Genomic DNA, 21,743 nt, shown 5'->3' on the forward strand with positions numbered 1-21,743 from the left:
AGCAGTAAATGTGTGCAGAGCAGAGGGATCAAGGCTAAGGAGCCCCGGTAGAGGGACAGAAGCAGGGGCTGCAGGTGGAGAATGGGGATAGGAAAGGAAATTCACTGGAGGCAGCAGGAGTAGGGCTGGCTGACAGAGGGCCCCAGTGCCGGCTTCAGGGGTTTTGAGGAGGTCTTTGGGTGATGAGATTTGGTAGGAGGGGACCTTGAGATTAAGATAAGAGATTGGAGGCAGAGATGGGGTCCAGCAGGGGGAAAGCTTCATGTCACAGTGAATCATGGAATAGCCCAAATTGGAATGGACCTGTAAGGATAATCAAGTCCAGCTTCAACACAGAGTACTGCATCTTTAACTGCAGTTCTCCTGGACAGATACAATTGTCACCAAACCACCACATTTTCAACTGTATTTGTATCATTTGCATATATTGACTTAAAAATCACAGACTCTTTAAGGTTGGAACAAACCATTAAGATCAGCTAGTCTATCCATCAGCCCACCCACCTGTGCTCAGTGAGCCATGCCCCTCACCCCTTGGGGAGGACTGCATCCCGGAATCTCCCAGTCTCCTGGTTGCTCTCTAGTCATCAAGTAGCTGGAAAACCATTGATATAAAATGTTGTACACCTTGTTTACCTGTGTTTTTAATAGTATGTGTACTGTCATTGGCTGCTCTTTGTGTAAGTGGGAGGGGTCTGTGCAGTAGGTAGGTGGGCTTTAGCCCTGCAAGTAAATCGTGGGAGGTTATCAGTATGAGGATGCACAAATGGGTTTGGTCTTGTCAGGATTGGTTTGTTGCTGGAAACCAAACAAACCTGAACCACTGGGCAGTCAGTGTCTCTCATACATACTCATGCTCTTTCCAAGAGTGCCTGTTTAGGGTTGGGAAGCAGAGCACCCAGGCATAATGTCAGCATCCATGCTGCATGTACTTTTGCTCTCTTGCCCTTGGTGTTTTCTGCCCCATGTCAGCCTGTTTCAGTGCACAGGCAGAATGACTGGATCGCTGGATGCCTGGTTTCAATTGCTGCTTTTGTTGTCCTTGTTCAGTATGTGGCCACGACTTTGTTTCTGCTTATTCAAGACCTACTCTGAAAGCAGTTTTTGCATTTCCTCCTGGCTGTGTACTGTGGTGCTTTCAGTGCGATGCCTGGGTCCATGCTATTTTCAACATTGCTTTAAGATAAGTTTATGTTGTTCCTCTTTTGCGTGTGAGGAGTAGAGGACTTGGATGTGCTTCTAGGAGTGAAAGTACCCACTGGTTTCTAGGACCTTTGTTTGAACTATTTGAGTCAGGGGTGACTTAATGTTGAGTTTTTGTTTGTGTCTTGACAGGGTAAACCAGGACTGCTGCTTGGCTCAGCTGGCTCCCTGAGTGTTGCATGGGACATCAGAAAGGGACATCAGGAAGAGAGTATCAGTGTTTTGAGAGTAGCATTCAGCTGTGGTACCTATGAGACTGTTCTTTGTCTTTACAAGCTCCTGCCTCTTCTGTTGTACCTTCCAGTTCCCATGTGAAGTGGAGAGGAGGTGGGAGAGGCTGCAGCAAGCAGACCCCATTGCTCTGCACTCCCATCTACACTGCAGTTGGGTTCAGGTTGGATGGAGCTGAGAGGGGAGGAGCAGCACAAGATAGCACTGCACTTAACGCGTACCTGCAAAGGGAGCAATTCAGGTTACTCAAGCAGCCTTAATCCTAGAATTCATTAATGTTAAAATATCTGAAATGACAAGTCAAGTGGCATTTGGCTCTTAAGTATCACGGAGGTCTGTGGGTAGCAAGAACGAGCTGCAAAAGAACCATTAGTCTATCCGCCATGTTTTATTTATTACATTTTTATTGATGGAGTGTTAAATGGTTCAGAGAGAAAGCAATGGAAAGAAACAATAGAATAATGAAATTACTGAGTTATGCTGTATGCACAGAACTAATGTTATCACGATTTATTACAGCCACTCTTGTCTATGTTTGAGCTTCTCAAACAATCTGTGCTGAAAGCACCATGCTGTGATAAAGCACAAGGAAAGTGACATCCACAGAGGATTTGTACCAGAAGGTGTTTGTGACAGACATAGGAGAGAAGGGGAGTCCATGTGTCCAGTCTCTTGGTGACAAGAGGAATGTGCAAGGTGGTGAATTCAGCTTTCGTTCCTTTTCCTCACTTTGTTTTGCAGAGGTTACCTCATTTCCTGCACCGTGTCAGGAACCCCAGGCTATGCGCTGCCTGCACTTTGGTACCAGTGCTGCTGGGCATCTGCGGTGGTTACAACAAATGCTGCAAGTCATCCTGGGCAAAAACAAACTACACAGGCTGCGTGTTCCCTTGTAATTTTTAGTGGCGTGGTTTGACACCTTGTCTATGTGGAAGAATATTAATGGGTCTGCAAAAATCTTGGAACTCACGGAGCTCATGTGCTGTGAGCAGCGAAAGGAGCCCATGTTAGGGAGTTGTGGGAGAGGTGGTGAGGGCTGCGCAGCGTCAGCTTGACATGGGGGGCACAGGGCAGGGCTGGCCATGGGCTCTGCTTTGTATCATGTATGTATTGGTAGGGCTGCACCCTGCCAGTACCTACTTAGAGACAGGATGTTTGAGCTGTGGGTGCAGTGTGAAATGTGCGCTGAATGCAGTAGGTTCTGATCACAAGGGAATCTCTGACAGTGGTTTTTATTTGCAGGCTGACAGCATGGGGGTTGGCAAAGGTGGGCAGAGGAATGTAGCTATGAACTGTGTGCAGGTTGGTTGGTTTTGGTTTTGTGGGTTTTTTCGGAAGGATTGCATAGTCAGAAGAGATGATATTTTGTATGGCCTAAGTGAAATCTGGGCTGAGCAGTGCTGCAAGAATCTACAATGCTGTAGAGTATTTATAATCAAGAGCCCTTTAGATAGAGCAGTATCTCTGCTGAATGGAAGCTCAAAGTTCATCTCCCAGGTGCAAGGGAGCACTGCTGCCTCCTGGGATTCAGCTCTGTTTCTCTCCTTGGCTTCTGACAGATACCTGTTGCTTTCAGTCGTTTCTGCAAGGTATCTAAGACAACTGGGTGGGCGAATCTACCAGGGAACAAAGCACCCCATGCTTCGCAAAACAATGGGGATTCGTGGCTCTGCTGTTTGTTATGTTTACTTTTGGTTTAGTTTCTATAAATAAGTGCTTAGTTCATATATGAGAGCCTGTATGCTTCATAATGTCCAGTTGGTCTTGTAATGTTGAATGAGCCTGGATCTCTCTAACAATACTGAGCCCATCAATAAGGGTTTTTGTGGGAGGACGAGGAGGTGCTCCATGGTGTATTCTGTATTGGGGTAGTGAAAAACATGCCTTTAGTAATGAGAGCAAACATCCAGACTTCAGCCCTGTTTCTGCAGCCAAACCTAATTCCACCTTTCTCACAAGGCAAGAGAATTTTTTGTTCTGCTGCAGAGGCTGAAAATCCTTTATTAGAAATTGCCTCGGTAAGCTTGTCACAGTTACGGCAGAGCTCTGTTCCCATTTTCCAAGCCCCAGGTTCTTGGGCTCTTTCCACCTAAAGCTCCTGGGGATAAGGGAGCTGCACAGGAGCTGTGTTCACATAGCATTCCTTTGGGAAATGGGCATTAGTTATCTTCTGGTGGTGCTTGTGTGTTTTGGAAATGAAGTGCAGCTGTCTCACGTTCCGGCAGCTCTGCAAGTACTGGTGTGCAGCTCCCAGTGCTCACACAACTTGTCTTCAGACTCCTCTCAGTCCTCCTCACGTGCATGTAATGACTGTGAGAGCTGTAAGGATCCAGGCACTGAAGTGGGAGACCCTGACATAATTCAGGCATTGTGAGGATCTGGCACCTGGACATAATGGGCAGATCCTCCTTTGGGTTTCTGATGGTTAAATGCAGAGTTTCTTGGTGGCTTTGGAGCAGAGATTCTATCCAGGACCTTAAGAAGGCATTTATAATAATGAGTTGTGTATCTTCACATGGGAACTTTTAATTTTGACAAAAATAGTGCTGGTTTTGCAGCCAGGGATGCAGCTAGTGATGGATAATTATGAGGTCTGGCAGCACAAGCCTCTCTTCCTCCATGTTCAAAGTATCAGAGTATGGGAATAGTCAGCTGCTAGGGGGAAACCGAGACTTTGGGAGCTGAAGGGTTTGGTGTGTTAAGGTTTGAATAATGCCACCCGTTCATCTCATGACACATCAGATGACAAAGACAAACCAAGCGTTGATTTCTTGAAGTATTACAAGTGGTATGGTTTGGAAAGTGTTGTGTGGCCATATGTGAATAAACACCTGAACATTTTTGGTGATAGGATTAACACAGGAAAGTTGAGATTAGCAGCACCTGACAGGTCTCGGACAAAATCCTGCATACATGTCAGGTAACCTCCAGAGTTACCTGTGTAACATGGAGTGCTGTATGATGTCCAAAATCTGTGAATTTCCCATCCCTTCCTGTTTGCACCGGGACATCTGTCTCCATGATGGGAAGAGCATCTTGGTCGAGCGCCTTCCCCTGTGCCACTGTCTCCAGCCAAGTGTTGGCCAGCCCTGCTGGTGGACCAGGCAGCCTGCTTCCTGCTAGCACAGCCTTGGTGCGGACGTGTTTTCCTGATTCTCAATGAGTCGAAAGCTGTTTATGCTTTTCTGCAGTGGCTGCTTCCATATACTGATGTTACTTAGAATCGAGCAGGTGACTTTAGGCCAGAAAGACATGCCGAGTCCCTTCTCTCCATTGTCCCAGCTTTCTCCCTGCCTCTCCAGCCCTTTCTGAAGCGCGGACTTCTTTCTTTCAGGCACACCAACTTGTGGAAATGAGCCAGCACTGCAGCATGCCCTGAGCAGGTATGCTGCAGGTGATGCTTTAGGAGGAGGAAAGGGATGCATCTTCCAGCTCAGAAAAATGATGAGTGGAAATTCTTGGGTTGCTTTTTGTTCAGTGATGGTTTTTACCAAATCTCAGTTTTTCAGACCTCTGTGTTGATGGCATTTTAGCTGAGGTATCGAAACCACAGATGCCCAAATATTGTTGGGATCTGCCTTTTGCATGCATAGTCTTGTATGCCTTGTGCATGCGGCATGAAGCAGCCAGCACAACCCAGGAGTCGAGAAGAAATCTGTTCTGAAATATGAAGGAAATGCCCTTGAATTTGGGGAAAAACAAGGAAAAACAACAACAACAACAACAACAACAACAACAACAAAAACAAAAAACCAAACCCACTCTATTTAGGCTGTTCTGTTCTATCTTTGTGGTGTCTGAATGCAGGGAATGTAGAGCAGTTTTCCTGTAACATCTGAAAAAGAAGTGGGTCATGGATTCTTAGGGCCAGAGACCTCTGCTCCCATCTGTCACACATCCTAATACAGGGAGGCAAGTTGGCTAAAGGCACAAATAAAATGGGCAGCAAAAATGAGAGATGTTTACCGCCCTCTGGAGCTCGGGGAAGCCTGGGGAACCTGTGTGCCTGGGGAAGCAGGGAGCAGTGACCCATGCAGGGCTGGGTGCAGAACTGCAACATCAGGAACAGCTTTACTGCACCAATGCTTGCTTATGTTGAACCCATCTGTTGAATCCCCCCTCCTCCAGGTTTATTACAATATAGATTCAGACAAAATAAGTGTGAGAAATCTTTGGAGAGAAATTTACTTTTCTCTTTCTCCTAATGGCTTCCTTTGCATTTGTAGCCTGTGCTGGATGATTTGGTTTTGTTTCTTTTCAGCTACACATTCTGTTGCATTTCTGCTTGGCACGATAAGCAGTTCCAGGGATCTTCTTGCCTGATGCACATCTAAGCCATCAACCACTGTGTTAAGACTTAGAAAGATGTAGATCTTTGCCTGAAAATGCCAGCAGCAAACATGAGCATGAAAACATAAATGGCAACAAACGGTAGCAGCAGGGAGGTCTTACTGATGTCCTTGCTGAAGGTTCCGGAGCTTTATTTCTGAAGACAAGTCAAGTTCCTGCAGGTGACGGCTTTCAGGAGTAAGCATTTGGTATTGATCTGCCTGGGTCACTCCAGTTGGATTCCTGAGAACTGAATAAAACCTTGACACCTCATCCATGAGGGATATGAGTACTGCCACTGATGTCTGGGATTTAGCTTTAAGGTAATGCTTAGAAGTAGGTGAATCTATGGAGTGGGAGATGGCAGACCTGAGAGCTCCTTGTTTATTTCTGGGTTCTTGGGTCGATTTGTCTCAGAATCACAGAATGACTTGTGTTGAAAGAGGAATACTTGAGGCAAATGGTGTTACAGAAGAGAGATGCTGCTTGGCCTGATAGGCGATGTGAGAGAAAGCCCAAGTGTGGGCGTGGAGAAAGGGAATGTCAAAGGATGTTAAATAAATAAAAGAAGAGGAAGAGCAGGGCTATGTGCGAAAGACCTGTCCTTGCACGGCATGCTGCCAGGCCTTGCATGCATGGGTGGCCATTCTGAATTCGTGGGAGGGGAGGCGAAGTCAGCCAAGAGGGCATTTAGACGTTCCTCTTGGAGCTGCTGTTATCTGAGGTTAATGAGGTTAAACACATTGCTAATTCTTTCTTCTGCCTTGTTCAGTATCATCAATTGTGTTAATTTTGATACCATTTATTAGTGGAAAGAGCAAGAAAGGAAGCATCAGACCTAGATGGCAGCACTTTTCTGCCTGGGCTGTGCCTCTTCCACATCCTGCTCCAACAGAGCATGTTTGCCTTGCTAACCCTGCTGCTGTCCCACTGTGCAGCAGCTTGCAGGTGGCTTTAGTGGTGGCTGGCACTGCGTGAGCAGGAACCACTACAAATAACACTGACAGCGTTTCGTCTTTTCCTTGACTCTCAGGGAAAATGTGGGTAGTAGAGTGCAATGGTTATTCAGTACGTTGTGTGCTTAGATTGTTTTTCTCATATGCATCATCTTATACCCTTTTAGGAAGTAAAAACAACAGATGACTGATGTATGTGTGTTAGGAATGGCTGCAGACATGATTGCTGGCAGGAGGGAAGTGAAGCTCTTGGTGAGGGCATGAGGGTAGAAATGTAATTAAAAAGTGACATAATTTTCAGGAGGGACATTTTTTAGCTCAGGTTGCAGTATTGAATAATATAGAAGCCACATGTTGGTGGTTTGTAGCCGTCACAGCTGAGTGTAACTAAGAATAATGATGTCTCCATGCACTCTGCAGAGCAAGTGCAGTATTAAAATGCAAAGTTGTCTCTTGCATAGCACACTTCTATTGAAACTTCTGTGTGCTTCATAGCATTGAATGTACAGCCTGTTTTTGGGACTGTGGTTCAAATAGTCAAATCTGATATAATTGGAGTACTTATCAGAACAGTTGATTTTCTTCATGGGCCTTTTTTTGCTCATTTTCCTACAGAAACAACTTCATCAGTGTGGTTCTGTTGCCATGTTTTGTGCCTGCCTTGTGTGTGCAAGAAGATACTTCTGGAATGTAAACTGGCCAGCTGCTTCACCATTCGAGTTGTTTGCTGCATCTCCACTAACATTTATGAACAAAGACAGTTGACCTTTGCAGAATGAATGCCTAGATGCATGTGTAATTAGAGAATTAATAGTGGTATGTCTCATTTATTTACCTCAGGTCACAGAGTTGTGTTACTAAGTGCCTGGTTGTGGTTTGGATGCTACTGCTGTAAATAAAATCCCAAACCACACCAGAGCTGGTGCTTGGGAGCCCTGGCTGATGCACTGCAGAAGAGAGGCTTATAGCAGAACATCACCCAGTGCGTGCTGTCTGGGGGTGGGGAGAGGCAGCACTCAGAGACCTCGGTTCTTCAGCGTGTCCAGCATGCAGATTCTTGTGAAGGAGCATGTCTGTGCTAAGCTGTGCCTTTGGCCTTGTGCACTCTGCTCTTCCTCTTGAAATACGGGTGTAAGAACTTTCAGCCTTCCGTGCTGATGGGAGGCTGGGCTCAGAGCGACTGGCACCGTGTGAGCTGCCATCCATCCTCTTCATTCTCCATGCTGTCAAGGCACCAAAGGCCTGCACTGACTTTTGCCATCGCTGAGTTGGGCCTGGAAGATCAGAGGGGAGAGGTGGTAGAGCAGGATCTTTCGGCACAGGAAATGAATTCTGATGCTCACTAGGCCGAGCAAAAAGCAGAGGTCCTGCAGGCACACGTGGTGCAGCTGGTGCTGCTGGGCTCTGCTGTCAGTGTCATGCAGCAGCCCACCCCTGGGGCCAGCCGTGGAGCTCAGCGCTGGTGGTGATGGCAGCCGCAGCACAGACAGGTTCAGCAAAGGTTCCAAGGAGATGCCATTTCTAACAACCTCAGCTGAATTTGAAATAAAAGGAGGAAGGTTTGGTGATGACCTTGTGCTTCTCTGGTTTTATCCTTTTCCTATGGACTGATGCTGGGGCACTAAATAATTCTATCAGAACTGCGTTGGGTCTTATTAAGCAAAAAATCACTGCTTTCTTTGAGCTTTGCATTTGTGCATTTTCCTGCTTGCTGGGCTGCCACTGCAAACAGGCAAGAGCTTCTGCCATTTGACTGATGGGGAGTGCTGATGCACAAAGAAGAATTTCTGGGTAACTTCAGTTCCTTCTGCGTTCAGACACAAAGGGTGGCTTTATCCCTTGTGGAGGGATCTGAAACAGATAAAGATTGTTAACGTTGAAGTAATAGATGTTCAAACAGTCAGGGTGTAAGAAAAGACTAGATGTCCTGAGCCACAGTGATAGCTTTTTTTTTTTTTGGTAGCATATAAGAGAGTAGAGATGAAAGAAATGTTATCCAAGCCTCCTTTTGCCATCAGCTCCTCTTGAATAAAGAATGCAGCAAATGGTGTTAGTTTCTGCGCATCAGTGTGAATTTACATTCACAGGTTTATTTGTGGGATTCAGCATTTTTTGTAACAGCTACATGAAAAAAAAAAAAAAAAAAAAGCGAAAGAAGTTAGGCATTTACCCACATATGCCTGAGCAGAGGCTTTCTCTACTCAGATAGAAAAATAACAGCTCTGCTTAAATACACGTGTCTCTGCTGAGAATCCCAGGAACTGAAAGTTTCTTCTAGCTCCACTCCTGTTAATAACGGGGAACCTTCCTGTGAGCAAAATAGACTGTAGGGGTGATAAAAGTGATTGTCTATTGAAGGAGATGAGAGTTCAAGGGTCTGGAATTGGAGCGGGTGAAAGATGCATGCAGCACTGGGTGCTGCTCCAGCATGGTGCGTGCAGTAGGTGATAGCTGAGCCTGTGACAGCTCTAATTCTGGCAGGGCTGGAACCTGAGGGAGTTGCTGAAATTTCAAATAAATGAAACAAATACGTGCAAGGGTCTGAATTCCCTGTGTGGAGAATGGAGAGCAAGTATAATAGTAATATCTCATCTGTGCTAGCACGTGTGTAGCACAGATGTAGCACAGATGAGTAATATCTCATCTGTGCTAGCACGTGTGAAGAGGGAAAGTCACAAAGCAGCCGCTGCTTCCTGCCCGCAGCCTGTCACACACCTCTGCCTATGGGGATCTTCTCTCTGCTGTTGTGGTTTCAGAGTCCAGAAAATGCTGCTCTCTGGGGTCCTTAGGAGGCTGTTTCCTGTATAGATTGGTCTGTTAACGTATGAGGGTTCCTGCTCTCCTTCTTTGCTTACACAACACTGAATCAATGGAAAAGCAATTAGAAGCTACTGTGTCGCTTCTTATTTTCTCTCTCTTTTTTTTTCTTTTCCTTCCCCTATCAAGAAATTCTGCGCAGGCAGAAATTGCACAGCACTGGCCAGCAAGGCTGCAGTCCTGAAGTTTGGCTTGGTAGGCACTCACTGACCTGAGTTAGAGCAGTACTCCAGAGCTTGGGGAGCTTGAGCTGCAATGTGCAGGCCCTGGCCATGGGGCAGCCCCCCTCTCTGCCCTGATTTTCTGAATGAAATGTGTTGGGTTTTGAGCTGAACAGCTCTCTTAATGGATTTCTGATCTGGAACAGCGAAAATTTGGGAGATGGGACAAAGTTTGGGGGCTTAATTGATAAGGAGTTGGGTTGGCTCATGCTGCTGCCCATGGGGTCACGACTCAGCTATTCCATGTGGGAGCTTTGGGGGAGACTGGAGCTCCTTTTTTTTCAGACCACAGCATGAACCAGCAGTCTCAGAAGAGTTTCTGAAGCTCTGGGTTTGTCAGTGATTCCCTCAGCTCTGATGTATATTGTCAGAGACCTGGGCACAGTGGTAGCGTGGCTGGCACAGCTATAGGAACAGACTGAGGACTCTCTTCAGCCTTGAGAAGATGGCAGTATTTACAATTTTGCTACCACTGGGCTAGAATTTCAGGCTGTTTCTAAACCATCACCTACATTTTGTAGAAATGTAACCTTTAGCCTTGCCTGGCTTTCGTTGTACAGGCATCTGATTTTGTGAGACTACTTAAAAGATGTAGATTATAGCTTCCAGATGTAGATATAAGATTTAATTTATGTTTAAGGCTCAGAAGGAGAAATTCAGAGGTTGCTGTTTGATGCATCAGACATTGCTTGGCTTCTGGCACGTTTTGGTGTGCGTACTCTTCTTTTTGCACTTCCTTTCCTCTGCTTTCCAAGTGTCATTTTGATATGAGTATATCCAAGCTTAGCACTGAGGGGTACATGAAACCTGCTTGTAAGAATGGAGAACAGAAGTTGCAGATCCTCGAGTATCCAAATGCCTTGTAAAGGCACCTTGGAGAGTGGGAATTCAATTCAGTGAAATTTCCATAAGCACTCATTGCAAACATGAAAACCATCTCTGCACACTGCAAACGCCAGGTACACAGATTATAGCGCAATTAACGTTAGTAGAGATAATGGTTATGGGTAATTAACAGCACAGGAAAGGTGAGGAGGGTTGTGTAGTGTCCTGCTCAGAAGTGGCGCTGATCCGGTCACATCCAAGCAGTAAATTGCCTCATGCTTTTCTGAGCAGCCTGGTTAATCCTGAGGGTGTTGGAGCTATATTGTTGCAGTGTTGAACCTTTGAAGAGCCCTCCAGGTGCAGGCCCAAGCTCAGAAGGGCAGAGAGGAAAATGCTGATGGACGGCCCTGGAACACAGCGGCTGGGAAGGGAAAGCTGCTGAATGGGCTTGGGTATGAAAAGTATAGCAGGCGAGTTCAGGCTTGGTAATGGACTTTTTGTCCAAATTGGAGCCATCTCTTTTTTTAGGAAGTTATTTGTGTTGGAAATCAGGCCATCGCTGGGCTGGAGCAGGAAGGAAGAGGCGGATAGCGAGTGATCTCAAACGAGTGTGCTCTGGGTGCAGAGTGACAGCTGTGGAAGAAGTGGGTTGGCTGCAAGGGCATTGCACCCAGTGAGAAAGCTTATTCAGCTGTTTGCACCACAGAGAAGCTGGCAGTATGCTGAGGCAGTGGAACCCATCGGGCAGAGCTGAGCAGCCCCCGGGGCTGTCCATGGTAGAGAGTGTCTGCTCAGGCGGGTCAAACCCTCCTCCATCACAGAAGCACAGCAGTCTCTCCCTACTCCCAGCCTGGAGGAGAAGAGAATCCCTTTGCATTCTGCCCAGGGGTCCACCAGCAATTTGTGTGGTGACACAGCTGTCCGTGCTGTGTTGCTGTGTCTGTTCTGCCATAGGGATTTTGGAGCAGCAGAGGGGAATAAGCTCTTTATCCAAGTGATGCAAATTGCCTGCGTTGGAGTCAGTACAGAAACTAGAATTTGTGACTTCCTTCCCGTGACCTTTAATTCATGCTTCTGCATTCCAAGAGGTGTCTGAGACACTGTTTGAGCCTTGGGAAGCTCAGCAATTGGATGGAGAAGCGATCTCATTTTCCCGAGCTGATTCTTAGGTCCCTAATGGCAGGTCACATATTTTCAGCAGGTATCATGCAGTTGTGTTTTGGATGGGACCTGATGGCAAACACAAGAAGAGCTCCAGGCTAATACCAAATAGTGCAGTAGTTTTTGTTTCTGTGTTTGAAAAGAGGCCCTGCGCAGTTGTTTAATCCTTTTCTAAGGTAACTAGATCAGAGGTATTTTTTTACCCTTTCAGTGCACTGGAGGATGCTTTATATACACCCGTTGTGTTGCTGTTCTATCATTACAATGATTATTTCCACAGGGTATGAAGTACCAAACCAAAATCGCAGCCGTATGGTGTAGGGATGGGACTTGTTTCTCATGTGCAAGGTTCCAGGATGGGAAAGATGAGCTCTTAGAGCTCCCTTCCAGAGATTAACGCCTTTAAAATAAACCAGCCTTGCATGTGACAGGGGGAGAAGTGCAGGCATTCAGGTATTTGAAGGGCCGTTCTGACCCTGATGCTGTGAGATGTTTCTATCAAGTTTAAGAAACCTGCTCAGAGTCAGTATGAAAAATCTTACTGCTTTCAATCTCTGAACTGTAAGGGTTTGCACTGCACCTGGAAGACTTTTCTCTCAGCATCTGGGGGCAGGTTGGAGGTTCATTGTCCTTAGCAGGGGAACAGAATGAGAGGATCCAGACTAACAGATGCTTTTATTTGGAAGGAAATCTTATGCAGCCTCTTGGTGCTGTTGTCTGCTATGGCTTTAACCCTTAGGTGTATACTTAATTTTCCTTCCATTGAAAGCAGATGTCCTGAGAGCCATCCCTAAAGCAAAAACTGGGAGGTGGTGGAGGGCAAAACTGGGCAGAAGAGAAGTGATCATAAAATCCGTTTTGCTTTGGAACAGAGTTAATCCTAAGCTGAAGGCAGAATTACTTTCCCTAGCTTAGGGCATTTTTTTCTTGATCTGAGTGGTTGTGTCCTGAGGCTACACCTTCTTCCAACAGTTTTTTCCTCCAAGAGGAAGGTGGGATTTCTGTGGAATACTTAGCTGTATTGAAAAAAAAATCTATAAAATAGACATAAAATGAAGGTGTGGGAGGGAAGCTGTGCCTCCTTCCTGAATTTTCCTTCCTCTTTTACAATTACTTGCAGAATGAGTCTCTGCTCCATCCAGAAAGTGGGGGGCTCCAGCCCACCTGGCCGTACAAGGTCTTGTTTCCTTACAGGAGTTCCCTTTACACAACATATTCTGTTTGGCTGCAGTGTGAGTACTGCAAAAAAAGTAGGATGAAACCTGCATTTTCTCATCTGGAATTGGATGAGATGGCTCTGTATCCACCTCCTTCAAAATCTCTCCTTGCTGCCACTCCAGACTCCTCAGCTCTGAAAGACCAGTTGTGGCTTCTGTATTCTTCAGTCTAGAAAGTGGGACAGTTCAGAGGTGGTGGAAGTCCTGTGATGGACTGACATTTTTTGGCTGGAGAAAAGTGCCCCAGATGGTCCTTGGAACCATCCTTAAACTCAAAAATGGGCTGCATTTACGTACCACATTAAAGCCAAATAATACAAGCTGGTGTCATTGCTTTCTTCTGTTTCTTTCAGCTCCTGTATGACAACCCAAAAGCTCGTCTGGAAGTAGAATATCACTGGCGGGCATCGGGTTGTCCCCACATTGTCCACATCCTGGATGTTTATGAGAACATACATCACGGAAAGAGATGCCTCCTCATTGTCATGGAATGGTATGGACCAGCAGCACTGCTCTTTGAGGGGTGAGGGGAGCAGAGAGAGAAAATGCAGGCTTAGAAAAGAATTAAGAGGGCTTTCTCATTAGCACAAGTTTTGTTTGGGCAGCAAGCCTGTTGTTATCTCTATAGAACTTGTAGGTAAATGTACAGCTGCTTCAGCCAACTTGTGCAGTGGGAGAATGAGGAACCTTAAGCATGACACAAATTTTTCTTGTACTCTGACAATTATCCTCACGAAAGCTGGCCAGTCAATATGATCTTGAAAGATATGTCTGTACAAATACGATATACTTCGACTGGACTTCCAACTACAAGTCCTCTGATCTGACAGGATCGTTTTTATTCTGTTTCCACTATAACTTTTCCTATTCTCTCTGTGATCAGTAATACCACAGTGGTGTCTTCACTAGAGACAAATCATAACATTTTTCACTACCTTTGATTCCTATTTTCTTCATCTCCTATCCTTACACAAAACAGCCTCCTTTTGCCAACATATCTGACTTCCCAACTGCGAGTATCGTGTTCCTTATGTCAGTGTGCATTAAGCAGAAAGCATCAAAACTCCTTGGTTTTGCTTTGCTTTCTATTTATTCCATATCACAGTGGCTCTGTGCGTTGGTTTGAAGGAGCGTGCTGTTTAAGAGGCATTGGCATGGGAGGTGGTCTGTAATCTCTTCTAATCTGTTCCTGCCATGGTTCACAGATGCGCAGTCAGGTGTTAATTTGGTCTTTCCCACTCACATAAGGTGTTTTTGTTGTTGTTTCTGTGTGTTCTTTGTTTCAGCATGGAGGGAGGAGAGCTGTTTAGCAGGATCCAGGAGAGAGGAGACCAAGCTTTCACCGAGAGAGGTGAAAAATCACAAGTTTCATGATTGTGACAAATTGCTTCTTTGCTTTTTCCCCCTACTTAGGTCTCTTACAAGATTTTTCTTTTGTTTATTTTCTTTTTTTTTTTCTTTTTTTTTTTTTTCTTTTTTTTGGTAGGTTTCCATGTTATTTATTTTCAATTCTGTAGTAAAGAGTTACCTCCAAAGTTTCTTTTGAATCAAAAGTTACCGGACTGTGCCAAGTTCAGGCACAACGCGGAAGGTTAGAGGAAAATTCCTTATACATATTTGCTCAGCTTTTTCAATTATGAGCCACTGCAGCCTCTATTACTCTTGTCTCTGGTCTCCTGCCAGACCACTTCCCAACATCAGCTCAGGTCCTGCTGTGATTTTTATTCTGGCTGTCCCTTAAACAACTATGCTGTGAGGTGGGGAATGTAATGAGCAAATCACATTTTATGAAACATCTCTTATTCAAGGGTTTTAAAGTACTACTTGAAAGGAAGTGTTATTAGCCATGCTGCAAACGAGCCTCCTCATCTATAATAGGGACTGTGTGCATGTGTAAAGACCTGCTAGGAGCCAGTGACAGAGCTTGCAGTAAAATATTTCTGCCATTTTTACTGTCAGTGTTGATCGTTATTTACTGAGTACTACAGGTGTGCTTGAATGTGGTTCTTCTTGCCCATTCACAACAAACAAGGTTATTTCTAACCAGGAGTGAAAATATTAGTGTTTATAACTGATGTCCTGACAAAATGATTTGAAGAGGAACAGTTTATACCTGAGTTTGTAAATTATACCTGAGCTTGTGTTTAGGAAGGCTGCTATAGAGGCTGGGCTATTCTTGATCCTGTGTTCCCATGTTTCCTGGCCAGGGATGAGTCCTTGAACTGATATGAGCGTTGTGTTGGAGAATGAGCATTTTCAGACACTTTGTTCCTCTCTAAAATGCAAGATTCCAGGGAGGAAACTGTTCTAATGGTCCTTAGCGCTATAGACAGGATTTTTCTACTTTAGATAGTATTATATAGTATCCTATGTATTTCCTCAGAAACCATTTGTGTGTTGAGATAAAAATAGCCTTTCATTCATTCCTGATATGAATAAGCCCTGTAGCACTGGATTCCCCAGGTTCACTGGTCATTTATTCATCAGCAGCAACTTGCCGTTAAAGCCAGACTTCTCAGCCTGTGCCAGGAAGGGAGAAGTTTTGCACAGCTTTCCCTTGAGGAGATGGGTCTTTTTTAGCTTTTCTGGTTATTATTGCCTGAGATTGCATAATATCAATCAAAAGTGATGTGAAAAAGGCTTCCAGGTTACAGTACAATAATTTCTCTTTTCCCTCTCACGGTTGCAGCTGAGGTTCCTACCTGTGCAGAAAAGAGCAGCAAATTGAAGTGGCTATTTCTGTTTCCCTGTTAATGAAGATGTAATATAATGCTCATTTGCTGTAAGGGGAATGTCACACCTTCCTGCTCCGAAACTCTCCGTGTGTAACTGAACTCATCCAGATCTTGAGTACTGCTCTTGCAAGGCAGCTCACCAGCCAGAAAATTTACCACTGGGATATATGTTAAATTTTCTAAACATCTTGTTTGGTAGTAGGAGGTTTGGGCTCTGCAGAGTAGAACTGCTGACTTCATTTCTTCCAAGGAAAACTTCTAAAGACAGTGAAAAAGATGTGACCTGTCCTCTAATTATTATATTGTTATGTTGCTCTATTTTTAGAAAATCTATTAGATCCTCCCATTACCCCTGAACTAGAAACTGAAAGTTAAACTTCTGTCTAGGATAACCAAGGTCATGTCCTGAACTACCAGAGCTGCGTCCTGGCTGGGAGTTGCTTGTGTACCTTCTCTGCTTTTCCAGTGAGAAAATTAAAGCACAAATTTCCAAGCTCATGAAAAGCAGAATTCTCAACTGTTTGGTTGCTGTGCCTGCTTGGGAGGAGGGCTGAGCAGCCAGGGGATTGGGGTATGGTTGCCTGCAAAACCAAAACACAGCTGCTAGGGCTAATTTTAGATACTCTACTCTCAATGCTAGCCATGTATTCCAGCAAGCTGTTCGTAAGTCATAAGCATTCCCAAGCATGTCCCTGAGTTACAGTGGGAATGTTAATGTGACCTTTCCCTAAAATTGTATTTCTAGAGGCCTCTGAAATAATGAGAGACATTGGCACAGCCATCCAGTATCTGCATTCAATGAACATTGCCCATAGGGACGTCAAGGTGAGGTCTGGGAGGTGTGTGGTCGGGAGAAAAGAATGTAGGGTGGAAAAATAAATGGGTGGTGGTGGTTTAAATAGAACTGGGAGTACAAATAGATTATCTAAGTGTTCCTGTTCCTCTGCCAGTGTGAGAGGGGATTTGTTCACAAGTAGATCACTTCTAGTCCAAGGTCAAAATGTTCATGTGTGCTAAGTGACTCAATCACAGCTCTCCAGTTGTGTAGAGGATGCAAGGGGATGCAGTCTGATGGTTAGCTGAAGAGGTACCAGCAACTTGGAACTCAGTTAATTAACAAGAAAATAACACTGCCTGAAGTAAATTTAGACTAGGTGCTGTATCATCATCTGCAGTCTTTATCGGTTATTATTTGTTTTCTGAACTGTACTTTCCTTGTAATAAAGGGTTTATGAAGTTTCTGTGGATGCTTCTGTGCGTTTAGTTGGCAGGAGAACTGACGTTGTTTGGCGTCGCTGAGGGTTACACGTATGTGGTGGAGATGCTCCATAGGTAGGAACTGGAGAATGGCTTACCAGTTCAGACATGTGTACATATACATACTGTGGAGCTGTGTGCCACTGCCTGTCACCAGCACAGAAACTGAAGTGCATAGCCTCAAATGCTCCCTGAACACGCTCAGCGAACTAACGCCGTGTTGCGAGGGACGCTGATCCTTGCTCTGAGCAAAGGTGCTGGTGTGTTGGGAGGAAGCTTCCTGTGCGATATGGTGGGGTGTGAGGTAAAGAGGGGATCCAAATATTGGTGTTGATCAAGGCAAGCAGGAGTGTTTTGACTGCACAGCTTGTTGTTGGAGGCCTCTCTTCATTACCCCGCTTATCTTTCTCCTGGTGGTCTTTCAGCCTGAAAACTTGCTTTACACATCAAAAGAAAAGGATACTGTACTTAAACTCACAGACTTCGGCTTTGCCAAAGAAACCACTGTACAAAATGCACTGCAGACCCCCTGTTACACTCCTTATTATGTGGGTGAGTCATCCAAAATGCATTTATTCTGTGTTTCTCATTCCTCCTGTTACAGTGGGTCTGTGGGCTGTAGGAACGGGTGGCAGATCTCCTGTGGATGTAGTGCAAAAAGGGAGCCCGCAGAATTAAAATAGTATCCAGCCCATCCCAAAACCTAGTCTGGGTCCAGTCCAGCCCTCTTCCTTTTCTTCCTTAGTAGGAAACAGCCTTAACAAGGGGTGCGAATGAGGATCAAGGAGAGAGAACATTTTACATCTGGTTACACTGAAGTAAATCTTATGTTTCCTCTGGATGATGCAATAATAGCCATAATTTGAACTTGGCTTCATAATTATTTGGGTGTTTCCTTGCAAAGCTTCCCATAGCTTAACTAATGCAATAAGAAATCAGGGAGAGTACTCCATCAGTTGTAAGGCTTCTTAAAGATGGCAAATGGAGGAATTAATAATAAAAGATCGAAGTGACTTAGTCACAGCTGAATTTTTGCCTGCGTTTTGTCCAAAGCACTGCGTAATGAATGCCACGTCAGGCTGTGCTCTGTGCACTCATTTCAGAGTATGTCCTTTTTGGTCGCTGAGTTAATAGTCATTCACCATATGGTACGACTGAGGCAGTCTGTGCTTGGAATTTTTTTGGAGGAGAAAGGGCTTAATTTTTTGGAAGAGTTAGTTCCCTTTTTCTATGTGGACATGACCTCTTTTTTTTTGTAATGGAAGATGTTGGTACTCATTTGTTAGTAGAAACCTACCATAGCAGTAGTTTTCTTCCTGGTACTTTCTTCTTTGTTTTCTTTAACTGGGATAGGTGATAAAATGTTAAAGAATTTTCACATCCATGTTTTTCTGCCTTTATATTTGTATATAAACAGGCTGACATTTTCCTTCTCAACACCTTTTTTTTTTTTTTTTTTTTTTTAAATAAACCAGTAGGATTGCTCATATGTTTAGAGAGTCATTTCTTACAAACCCAAGGCCCCTATCAGTTCACCTGCCCAGGAGGTGTGGGGAGGAAAATGTCCCCCTGAATGCATTTCTGTAAAGTTTTGTTGCTTAGGGAAAGATGCAGTGCTCTGTAGTTGAAAAAGCCAGACATTCCACATAGGTACTGTTCAAAATCGTATCACAGCTAAGCAGGTCCTTTCTGTTCTGACTGCTGGAACATACGCTCAGGCCTCTTTCAGTGCTGTGTCTCCCTGTACACATCTAGCTGTACCTCCTTCTTGCTTTTTTGTAATCTTAGTACTCTCCTGAGCAGAGAGACAGTAAGGTGAAGAGTACAGGGCATTTTGCCAGTTCTGTTCCTCCTCTTTAAAGCTACAGAGATGTGCTTGGGAACTTGTCAATAGAAAATACCACACTGTTACTGCAGCGTGTGGCGTATGGGGGTTTTTGGTTCGATTTTACTTTTTTTTTTAATGCCTCCTATATTTATTGTTGAATTATGCTGCTACTTATAAGTGGTGGAAACATGAAGAATTACGTGGTATTCTGTTAGTTTATGCTTTTTTCTCAATTCTCCAGCCCCAGAAGTCCTTGGTCCTGAAAAGTATGACAAATCATGTGACATGTGGTCTCTGGGTGTCATCACATACATTCTGTAAGTACTTGAAGAGTCTAGATTAACAGAAATAACGGATGTTATTAAATCTGCATTTACAAGTAGTCAGTCACTAGGATCACACTACCTTCAGAAGAGCATAAGCTTGCATTGGAGTTTAAGAGCTTTCTAGTCTATAAGGCTTCTTTTGTCCATTCTTACAGCCTGTGTGGGTTCCCTCCGTTCTACTCAAACACTGGACAAGCTATTTCTCCAGGGATGAAGAGAAGAATTCGAATGGGGCAGTATGGGTTTCCCAATCCAGAATGGGCTGAAGTGTCAGAAGAAGGTAAGAATGCTCAGTGCCTCTGATGTGTGCAGTGTTGTGCAGTGGAGAAGTGTTCACACAGCACTTTTTCTAAAAACCTGATTTTAAGTTTTATTTCAAATTTTTTTTAATATTAGTATTTTTATTGTAAGGTATTGTAAGAGGACTTGGAATTCAGACACTAGCCAGCAACAAAGCACTACAAAAAGTAAATGATGACTGAAAGCTTGTTTTCAAATCCAGCTAGTGCTAGTGAAAGCTTGAGTTAAACCCTCAGGAAACAAAAATATATAATCCTGAGAAAGGGGATTGTCAGGGTAGCTGTAACACAAGCTAAGTTGGAAGAAAGGCAAACTCTGTTCAGAACTCATTCAGTCTTTGCCCTCTTTGGTGATACAGCCAGCAAGGTCGGCAACTTTTTATGCTAGCTCTTTGTGACGTGGCAGCTTGCCAGCCTCCACTTAAATCAAGGTCAACAATTTATTTTGTATAAGTTATTGACCAAAACCTGCTGCTGCTCAGCTGTGACCTGAATGGGTTCAAACCGGTCCTGAAAGTGGATGGTTTTGATTCTGTTATTCTGACAGTGTCATAACCTGGAGGTCTCAACTGCCCATTTTAGAGAGAAGGGTCAACAATTTCTGAGCACATCTTCTTTCTAACAAGCCCATTATTCTACTGCTGTTAACATCTTGTCACACTTGCTGCTAAAGCACTAATAGTATATCCTGAAGAATACTGTGATTGTGGCATTGTTGTAACAACTCGTGACTGAGTGTGCAGTATCAACTACTGCATCTTGGTAGAGAAGATGTTTAATGTTTGGGTTTCTGGCTTACCATTTTGTCAGTATTGGATTTTGTTTGTATTACAGTAGTTACTGTAATGCTAGCAAAGCTTGTTCAGAAAACATTTGCTTGGAAAATATGTAGTTTCCATATGCTTGCTTCAGTGAAGATAGATGTCCTCTGTCTTTGAACATATTAATGTTTGGCTAGCCTATAGGCATTCTTTTAGCCTGCTTCTTTTTGCCCTCCTCTGTATGGTCCTGTCATCATTTCGTTTTAGACCATTCCTGCAGTACGTTGTCTTTGGAGGCTACTTCTGAATTTCCCCCCAGCTTCCTATAATCAGTGGGTTCTGCTCATGGTTTCCTCCTTTTTAAAACTTTTTAGATTTTAGCCTCCAGGTACTCTCTAAATGTATATCATCTTTGTGGCCTCTGTCATTAAAGTCTCAAACTTCTATCTGTCACAGGCCTTTCAAAGCATAGTCATCTTTCGTTTAATGCTGATGAAAGAACATATTCAGAAGTTTTTCTAGGTTCTCCCAAGGAAGTTATGATTCTTTCTGAATAATGTCCCTTGGGTGCGGTCCGTCCACATTACTGAATCTCTTGTTCAAACTCTTGTCATCTCATATCTCAGTTACAGAGTTAGTACCTCTTGCTTTGGCCAGTGCCACGTTCACAGAAAGCTGATGTAAAGCCAGTTTATGTAACCCATTTCTTTGACTTTGTTGTTTTTTTTAGTGGCCTCACAGTTGTCAGAGCAGTTCACTGTCTTTGTTTTCACAACTAGTTTTTGTCTTCTGTCACTTCTCAAAACGTCAGCTTATGCATTCGTTCAGCCCATAATGCTAGGCTTGTTGCCATATTTTAAACCAGCAGCTTTATGCTCCTCTATTTCTCTTTTTCTTAAGTTCTTGATCTCATGACTGTTGGTCTTGTGAAGTAGATAGCATGCATGGAATCTCCAGTCCTTTGTCCTTCCTTCTTACCTTTTCGGTTTGAGATATTTCCATGTTCTGCCTCTTCAGGCATAATAACCTCCCACACTGTATATGGCTTCTTAACTTGGAAACACTGTTTTGAGTTCTGGAAAATTACCTTTCTTCATTCAGCAGGTCTTCTCGAGCTTTTTTTGGGACCACAGTAGTAGACTACAACACGCTATGTTGGTCCTGTTTTTCAGCCAAACAACTGATTCGCCACTTACTGAAGACAGACCCAACAGAGAGGATGACAATTTCCCAATTTATGAATCACCCTTGGATTAACGTGAGTTTCTTGTAGCTTTTTACAAGAGAGCAAGATGAATTCTTGCATGCAGAGCTTATGGTATAGCTCCACGTAGCACAGCAAGAGAAGGACGATTATTGCTCATAACTTAATTAACCTACTATACCCTTCACAGAAGGGCACCTGCCTGTAGAACCACAATTCTTCTTCGTGTTACCAGAGGACACACAGAGACACCCACAGTAGCATCCTTGGAAGCAGAAGCAAAATGCATCTACGTCTTCTGTGAGCAGGCAGTCACTGTTGGCTGCAGTACATACGCGCGTTACTCCCTCTAAAAAATATAAAAATAAACTGT

At 44.2% G+C, this 21,743-nt stretch overlaps 1 protein-coding gene across 1 annotated transcript in view; it reads left to right on the forward strand.

Annotated features, from left to right (window-relative positions):
* MAPKAPK3 (MAPK activated protein kinase 3) overlaps positions 1–21,743 on the forward strand; it is a 41,854-nt gene that overhangs the window by 14,417 nt on the left and 5,694 nt on the right. The window contains exons 2-8 of the mRNA XM_042823355.1: positions 13,314–13,453; positions 14,247–14,311; positions 16,441–16,520; positions 17,378–17,504; positions 19,022–19,097; positions 19,262–19,386; positions 21,339–21,424. Of these exons, the coding sequence (XP_042679289.1) occupies positions 13,314–13,453; positions 14,247–14,311; positions 16,441–16,520; positions 17,378–17,504; positions 19,022–19,097; positions 19,262–19,386; positions 21,339–21,424 (699 nt within the window). The remainder of the gene's footprint in view (positions 1–13,313; positions 13,454–14,246; positions 14,312–16,440; positions 16,521–17,377; positions 17,505–19,021; positions 19,098–19,261; positions 19,387–21,338; positions 21,425–21,743) is intronic.

The sequence above is a fragment of the Centrocercus urophasianus genome, unplaced genomic scaffold, assembly GCF_019232065.1.
Source record: "Centrocercus urophasianus isolate 14NV4802_14NV808 unplaced genomic scaffold, USGS_Curo_1.0 seq_22, whole genome shotgun sequence".
Lineage (NCBI taxonomy): Eukaryota > Metazoa > Chordata > Aves > Galliformes > Phasianidae > Centrocercus > Centrocercus urophasianus.